This window comes from Alosa sapidissima, chromosome 10, assembly GCF_018492685.1.
Source record: "Alosa sapidissima isolate fAloSap1 chromosome 10, fAloSap1.pri, whole genome shotgun sequence".
In the NCBI taxonomy this organism is placed as follows: domain Eukaryota; kingdom Metazoa; phylum Chordata; class Actinopteri; order Clupeiformes; family Clupeidae; genus Alosa; species Alosa sapidissima.
The window spans coordinates 18,392,032-18,400,322 of NC_055966.1; the positions used below are offsets into that span (position 1 = coordinate 18,392,032).

At 45.7% G+C, this 8,291-nt stretch overlaps 1 protein-coding gene across 2 annotated transcripts in view; it reads left to right on the forward strand.

Annotated features, from left to right (window-relative positions):
• stk40 (serine/threonine kinase 40) overlaps positions 1–6,358 on the forward strand; it is a 23,999-nt gene extending 17,641 nt beyond the window's left edge. For both annotated transcript variants that reach the window (XM_042108243.1, XM_042108244.1), the window contains exons 9-11: positions 180–299; positions 1,818–1,902; positions 2,641–6,358. In XM_042108243.1, the coding sequence (XP_041964177.1) occupies positions 180–299; positions 1,818–1,902; positions 2,641–2,859 (424 nt within the window). In that variant the 3' untranslated portion in view covers positions 2,860–6,358. The remainder of the gene's footprint in view (positions 1–179; positions 300–1,817; positions 1,903–2,640) is intronic.
• The last annotated feature ends 1,933 nt before the right edge of the window (positions 6,359–8,291 follow it).

Genomic DNA, 8,291 nt, shown 5'->3' on the forward strand with positions numbered 1-8,291 from the left:
AGCATGATTTCCCTTATGGCCTTAGTCTTGCTTGTTTACAGTTCCCTTTTTTTCCTTTTTGGGTTGTACTTGTTTGCTTAATGGGTGTGAGTTCTAAACGCATTTGTCATTCGTCCTTTTTTAATTCCTCTTCCTTTCTTTCTCTCTTTCGCTTTCATTCTCTCTTCCCTCCCCTGCAGGGACGGCCGCGTGTCTGAGAGTACGGTGTGTCTGATCCGTAAGCTGCTGGTGCTGGACCCCCAGCAGAGGCTGACGGCGTCCGAGGTGCTGGAGTCGCTCAGCACCATCATCGCCTCCTGGTGAGTCCCGCAGTGGTGCCTCTGCTACAGCAGCCTCCGCCGAGCTGCACCAAATGCATTATGCAGTGAGCTGCAGTATGCATTATGTAGGAAGGACCGCACGTCTGCCTGAGCAGAGAAGTTGTGCTGACGCCATGCTAGAAAAAAATAACACATGCACTTGTGTGCTGTACGTCATGTTGTTCTCTGCTATAGATTTAGCGCCATTTTGTTTTATTCAGCCATCGAACGTTTTTTTAACAGATGCGCATAACTCGGAACATCTGGACTTTTAAAAATGTGCTCATGTGTGCACAGACACATTTACAACACATATTTATAATGAGTACATACCGTATCCTGCACACTACCGCTTACAAGGCAAGTACCACAACTAAAATTCATGGGCCCATGTTTTGCTAAAAATGGCATTTTAAATCAACGTGTAGTGTACTTGTGCCGCCTACTGAAAAACACATGTGGCCAGCCCGATATTGGTCAGTCCTCCATGCCTTGTAAAGCATATGGTGCAGTGAGCCCTGGCACTGGCCTGTGCTCTGCTGTGAATTACTGGGGCCTCCTGTCTGCCAGGGGGGCGGATTCTCCATCACTGCCTGGTGGAGAGGGCCAGGTGTTGGGTTGCAGCAGAGCAGATGTCACATTGGCTAGCGATGCAGCTCCATGCCATGTATTTACATAACCAGCTATTCCTGCCTCACTATCTCCGTGTCTGTGTGTTTTTCCCCTGGATACAATCAGTCAGAAAGCAACACACACCTCAGGGCAGCCGTGGCCTACTGGTTAGCGCTTCGGACTTGTGACCGGAGGGTTGCCGGTTCGAACCCCGACCAGTAGAAAGCGGCTGAAGTGCCCTTGAGCAAGGCACCTAACCCCTCACTGCTCCCCGAGCGCCACTGTTGTTGCAGGCAGCTCACTGCGCCGGGATTAGTGTGTGCTTCACCTCACTGTGTGTTCACTGTGTGTTTCACTAATTCACGGATCGGGATAAATGCAGAGACCAAATTTCCCTCAAGGGATCAAAAGAGTGTATATATACTATACTATGTTGTTGTTTGTATAGAAGTACAGACTCTTAAGCTTAATCAGCATTTTTGAGCATTGTTAAAACCCTTGGAATGGAAGGGGCTGGATACAAACAACCAAGAACTTCCCAGCGCAGTCCCCACCACCAAACTAAGGAGTGAAGAAGCACTTCTCTGCACACTAGCCCTGCTTTTATATGCACCAATTCAACATATACATGTATATACAGTGGTTGTATGTATGCTTGTGTAATAACACTGTATAGACCCTTTCAAGAGTTCCATTATCAGCATCATAGTTGGCCCCACAAGACTTCCTTTTTAACATTCCATGTTATCTTAATGCAGAGGAAGTAGATTGGGACCCAAATAGAATGTTCAAGCATTGTTTTTGTTTTTATTGTTGAAAGGGTCTATATATACTGTATGCATGGTCGATGTGTGTGGGTGTATGCGCACTGACTCATGCATGCTAATGGGAGCGTTCCCTCCTCAGGCAATCGGTGTCTGCGCTGAGTGGTCCTCTGCAGGTGGTGCCGGATATCGACGACCAGGTGAACCACCCGGAGCATCTGCAGGAGGTGAGCGCTCTGGAACTGGTGACTGGTGTTTGGTATAGTTGGTTTTGGGCTCTGGGCTGGGCTGGGTGTCAGGCTTGGGGGGTGTTTGAACTGGGGGGAGAAACCTGAGTGAAATGTATAGAATAAATGCATAGAGGTTTTTCTGTCTAATAGTACAGCCCTGTTTGGTAAAACAGCTTTGTTATTCAGTTCAGTTTATTTAGATTAAAGATGGAGATTTTTTGGTTGGCTTCACTTCCATTCTGGTTTGATCTCCCATCTCTGAACTGAATTCTCTGTTGGGAGAGAAAGTAGGCCTGTGTGATGTTTTCGTACTTTATCAATGAGTTGTCATCGCCCCCCTATGGTGAGTTAGAGGAGGTACAACAGTAAGAAAGTTCCATGGGATTAACAGCAGCTTCACAGCTTGTGCTGTGATCCATCACTGCTAGATAAACAGTCATTTCAGTTGAACAGTCAACAACTCCACTAGCAGAGCAAGGTGCTCACAATTCCAATGTCATACGTCTGATTCTCAGGAATTAGGCTAATGTGTAGAAGCCGTACCAAGCCTGTAATATTATCTACAGTAAATGCAGAGACATATATAGATTAAAGTAGGCTAATATCTCTGATACACTTCAGTCAAATTGTTAGAGGTTTTGATTAAAAATTACATGAACTATAATATTAGCCATGCATTCAAATTTGACAGACAGAAGGGCAGTGGTGTGAACTGTTTTTCTCTGGCCTTTCCAGGCAAAGGTGACGGAGGAGTCGTCGCAGTACGAGTTTGAGAACTACATGCGGCAGCAGCTGCTGCTGGCCGAGGAGAAGAACACTATCCACGAGGCCAAGAGCTTCCTGAGCCAGCGGCAGTTTGGCAGCGTGCCGCCCGTGCGACGCCTGGGCCAGGACGCCCAGCCCGTCAGTCCCCTGGACGCTGCCCTGCTGGCCCAGCGCTACCTGCGCAAGTAGCCCCTGCCACACAGCCCCTGCCCCTGCCCCCACCCTCTCTAACTCCTCTCCTCTCCTCTCCTCTCCTGGTCTGCTCTCCGGGGAAGATGGAGGAGGTGGGGAACCGGGCGGGAGGGTTGGGTTTGGATTGGTGAATAGGTTGGGTTTGGCGGCCAGGGGGCTCCGGAGAACTACACATGCCATTGGCTTTCAAAAGCAGCCCTTGCCCTGAGAGAAGGTGAGGAGAGCGAGAGAGAAGAGATCCAGCGCGGCTTGCGGTGTTAAGAGGAGGGATGAGAGGAGGGAAGGGACTTCTGGAAAAAGATCCCTCCCCAGACTCCACGGCTTCAGCATCTCTCTTCTCCATGTGCTTTACTGAGGAAGCAGGTCTGTGGTCTGTCCTCAGTTCTAGGCTGGAGTTCAGTTCATGGATGGCTACCAAGCCCACCCCACCCCACCCCACCTTACTCTCGATCTGTGAACTCTTTCAGCAATACAAGAATGGAATCATGTAGCAGCCCTCCCACCCTCATCTTCCGCCTTGCCCCCTCCCCCCCAGCACTTTTCCACAGAATCGCCTCGGACCCTGAGTTCACTTGACCATGGACGTGACACCTTCTCACTAGACTTCACACACACACACTCACACTCTGTCCTCTCTCTCTCTCTCTCTCTCTCTCTCTCTCTCACCAAAACCAGTTGCCTGTGTCGGCCGGTCCGGTCTGTGTCCGTGACGACCGACACTGGTCCTCTCCTCATCTGCACACACTCGGACTGTTCCGACCCGTATCTACAACGGTGAATCTACCTCTAGCATCTTCGTTGTCTTTTCTGTTTTGTCTTGTTGTGTTAAGTATTTAGTGCTCAGTGAGTCAGCTGTGGAGATGGCTCAAGCACAGGAAAAGAGCATTATTATCATTATTGGTGCGTAATTGTTGTCAAAAAGAAATGACAGCCTTTTGAATAAGCTCTCCTCCCCCTCTTCTGATAAAGTAGCAGTTTGTGTAGATCTCTTTGATTTGAGAATGGTTAAAGACCGTTTGGGTGGTTAAGTCCAAATTGATAGTGCATGGCAGGAGTGTCCTAACCCATTCTCAAACACTCCTAGACTCGGAAAAGGAAGTTCAGACGTTTGGAGGTGTAAATTTGGCAGTGTTTCTCAGGCCGCCTTGTGTCTTCTGAAAATCCTGAGTCATGTATTTTGAATATATGGAAAAAAAAATGTTTTTTAATGGGAGCATAAAATGGACAAAGAAAAAAACAATGAAGAACTGAATGTGATTATTTGCCAGATAAGGTATACTATCCCCCAAAAACAAACATAACCACTCTTTGCCCTTTTTTTTTTTACTTTAAAAAGGTTTATGTGGAGGGCAAACCTGCCACTCGTTGCCACAGATGCCAAAAGTGGCTTTAGTGCTGTCTGTGGCACGTGATTTGGCTCTCTTTAAGCTTCTTGCATCTCAATCATGTATCTTGTAACTTACCATACATTTTCAGACTCCTGTCCAGAAGAATATTTGAGACTATTCCTTGTGGACGTAGATTACTGGAGTAACCTAAGTACCGCAGTAAAGCCGTAAGAGGGTTCTGAAAAAGCTGTCCTCCCAGCAGTCTTACTCAATGCTCAATGCTCTAGGGTGGAGGAGCTTGTGACAGCTGGGTTTACCCAGACCCAGGCCAGCAGTTGTTTTCCTCACTGCAGTCGCTGCAGTATAGTGCGTCTTCATGTACCATCAGCAACTGAAGATCTCTGTCTGTCTGTCTGTGTCTGTCTGTCTGTCTGTCTCTGTGTGTGTGTGTGTGTGTGTGTGTGTGTGTGTGTCCACCCCTCCGAGCTGGTGCCACTGGGCTTGAGTGTTATCCTGCAGTACTGTAGCTAAGGTTCCTGAACGCCTTTTTTGTTTGTTTATTTTCTGTTTCTTGCATTAGCCCGAGTTCCTGACAGAGTAACCTGTCCACTAACAGCCTAAGTATAAGTGTTTGCTTTGTTTCTTTTGATTTCCTCCGTGCTGTTCAATATCCTGCTTTATTTATTCCACCATGTATGATGTAGTTATCTTTTTTCCTCTCTCCTCAAGGCAATGCAATGTTTCTCGCATCTAGATTTGTCACCATTTTTTTTCTTGTTATTATTGTTATGTAAACCATTGCTGTGATCTTTCTGTATCGGTTTTTAGCTATCTTCAGTGAAGGTTTTTTTTTTTTTGTTTGTTTGTTTGTTTTTATTTTTGTTTTTAATGGGTGGGATGGGCGTGGGGATGTCTGAAATAATTGTTGCCACATGTTCCTGATTAAGCTACACTAATAACGAGACTGACTGTGCATAGCTCTATTTTTAAGTAAGTTTAAAGAAAAAAAAGAAGAAAAAAAAAGAATCGCACATGTAGATTTGATTTATAGCCGTGATTTTTAAATATGTTGACAGTGCAAGATCCATGCAGTGCTACACACCTCCAGGCCAGTGTGTCAAGCCCCCATCTCATTGGCTTCGACATGCGTGTAGAGCTTCAACAACTGTGTGAGTCCAGTGAGCTACCACCCTGCAGACCAATGCCAATGTTATTTTTGTCCACTTGCGAAAGAAGATTGATTTCGTCGTGTCACCACCATAAGGCAATGAGGAGGGAAAGAAAAGCATTAGTTTTGTCTCCCACATCAATGTGAATTCTTTTGACGTGAAAAGCCGTGTTGTCGCGTGCTAGATAGTGTCAGTGAAACCATTAGAGAAGGCATCCGTGACCACCAAGGCTCTTCGCTGGATTAGCTGGTAACTCGCCACACTTGTCCCCAATCGCTTTTTAAAGTGAGTGAGTGTGCAGTGAACATCATAGCTGTCTCTCATATAGACTCAATCTGTAGGTTTCCTGGGTAAAAAAAAACATCAGTGGTGTTTTTTTAAGTGTGTTGCCTGTTCTTGTAGCCGCGTAGAAAGACGTGTCCACGACAAAAATCACTGTCTGAGATGAGCTGAAATGTTCTCTTTGCTTGTAGCTGGTTTTCATGTGGTTGTTAATGAGAGTCCCGACTTCAGAACCGATTTGATGCATGATAAGTGTAAAAATGTTTGTGGAGCTACATGTAGAAGATGTGCATGATGGGTTTTTGAAAGGTTTGCCACACAACCATGACATTAGAATGAGGCCAGAAATTTAAAAAGGTAATTGTTTTCAAATTAATTATGGGTCAAGTAGATAATAGCACTATGAGGAAAAAGTCCACAAGAACCATACTGTGAGTGAATATTCTTTGTTTTTCATGTGGTAGAACCTAATATCTAATTTGCGTAATACTAAAACTGGAAATAGATATTGTCATTGGTGGAAATGTGGTGGAAATTGGTCTAAAATCTGCAAGTTTGGTGTTGTAAGCTGCTTGGTTGGTTGGGTATCTATCTAAAAGACAAACTGGGTAATTGTACAGAGATGAAAACAAATTTGTATAAAAGACAAATTATTTAGATATTTTTGTACTTCATCAGATCTCTACATGCATGTCAGCAATAAACTTTGATATGGAACCACTTTTGCCAGATTCTTTTATTTCCAGGAATAATCTTGAAATCTCCCAAGCATGATCTGATTGTTGCTTAACGTTTATCCAACAGAGGGCGCCCTTTCCCAAACATCTTTCTTTCCTAGACAGCAGCTGACTCAACAAATCTGATCTTGGAGGCCAAATAGTTTGAGTGAGAACTCTAAGTATATATACTCTTTTGATCCCGTGAGGGAAATTTGGTCTCTGCATTTATCCCAATCCGTGAATTAGTGAAACGCACACAGTGTACACACACACACAGTGAGGTGAAGCACACACTAATCCCAGCGCAGTGAGCTGCCTGCATCAACAGCGGCGAGAGGTTAGGTGCCTTGCTCAAGGGCACTTTAGCCGTGCCTACTGGTCAGGGTTTGAACCGGCAACCCTCCGGTTACAGGTCCGAGGTGCTAACCAGTAGGCCACAGCTGCCCATCTCTACCCTCTAGAGGAACCATGCAGCAGTGTGGGGAGGAATATGAATCATGGAAGGGGGGAAAAAACTGAATTTTCTCTAAAATGACCTATAGACCAACCAGATCCTAAACTGGTTATGTTGGTTATTTAGCACATGGATCACAGTGCTGAGGTATCTGTAGTGAATTTGAATATGCGATCACTGCAGGCTCTCTTGAGGTCACTGCAGATGTGGGTATTGTTCTTATGTCTGACATGAAGTAATGGGAGTGTGCTTAATGTTTGTCTTACTATGTTGACTGCACTCTCCATGCCTGTGTTGTTTAATTTGAATTGTGTGTGTTTTGGGTCTGATGTTTACAGGCCAAACAGGAACTCCTGCTGTTTCTCCTGCTGTCTTGGCCCTGTTGAGCTCTCACCAAGTCCTACAGGTCAGCACAAGACTAATTCACTGAAGCTGGATTTGCCCACACACACCCATCCATCCAGAAAGCGACCTATAGACACACATACACACTCAATCATGTTTGAAGATCCAGCAGAAACCTGATCAGCGTGCTATATTAAATAAGGCTGTTTTGGGGCTGCGCCCCTTACCTGCCCAGCTCTCTTTAAAGTGGAATTCAGATGATGTCATTCAAGGCCAGTTCCAGTTGCAACACAATTTGTTGGTCTGGTTCTCTGTACATGGTCTTTATTCAAAGCAGACCTCAGTCTGAGGTGCATGGTGATATGTTTACCAATGGCTTGCATATACATGCACTGATGCATTAAGTGCAAATAGAACTGCACTGATATCGCCCATTTTGGATGCTCGGTTTAGCACATAGACAGTAAAAGAAAGGTTTAACACCGCAAGGATGTCTCCCAGCAACAGCACAAATGTTGTGGTCTGCAGAATGTGATGAGGAGGGGGTGTTTGGTGAAGGGGGGTGGGTGACTCAAACCTCAGAGACAGGCCTCAGTATAGTAAAGGAGCATTAAGGGCAACAGCATCATCCCTTGTTGACATGGTCCTCCACCCAGTCACAAATCTCTGGCTGGATGGTGGAATCCTCCTGGGAAATCTGTGCTGTGTCGCCAACCACAGCTGGACCACAGATCTATCGTCCTCGTGGTCCAGCATGAGTTCAAAGCAGATCCTCTTCCAATAACCTGACGTCAAGAAATGATGATCCCTTTACCTCATTACCTCCGAGGATTCGCCATTTGTTATGTTTCAACAAACCGACCTCTCAATTTCCTAGACCGAACAAGAAAGCCAGTTCCATGTGTGTGCTTGTCCTTGGAGCATTACTGCATCACAAGTTCACTGAGGCTTGAAAGTTTGTAATTACACCAGTAAGCTAAACGCGCATCGACCATCCGCCTACCCCACTCCCAGGCGTGTTCTTAAATTAGCCTCTTAATGGAGTTGTGGCCCTGCTGTCGGGCTCATCCCGGGAGAGAGGGGCCAGACTATGGCCCAAACTGTTTTGACATAAGCGTGTCTGTCTGTCATC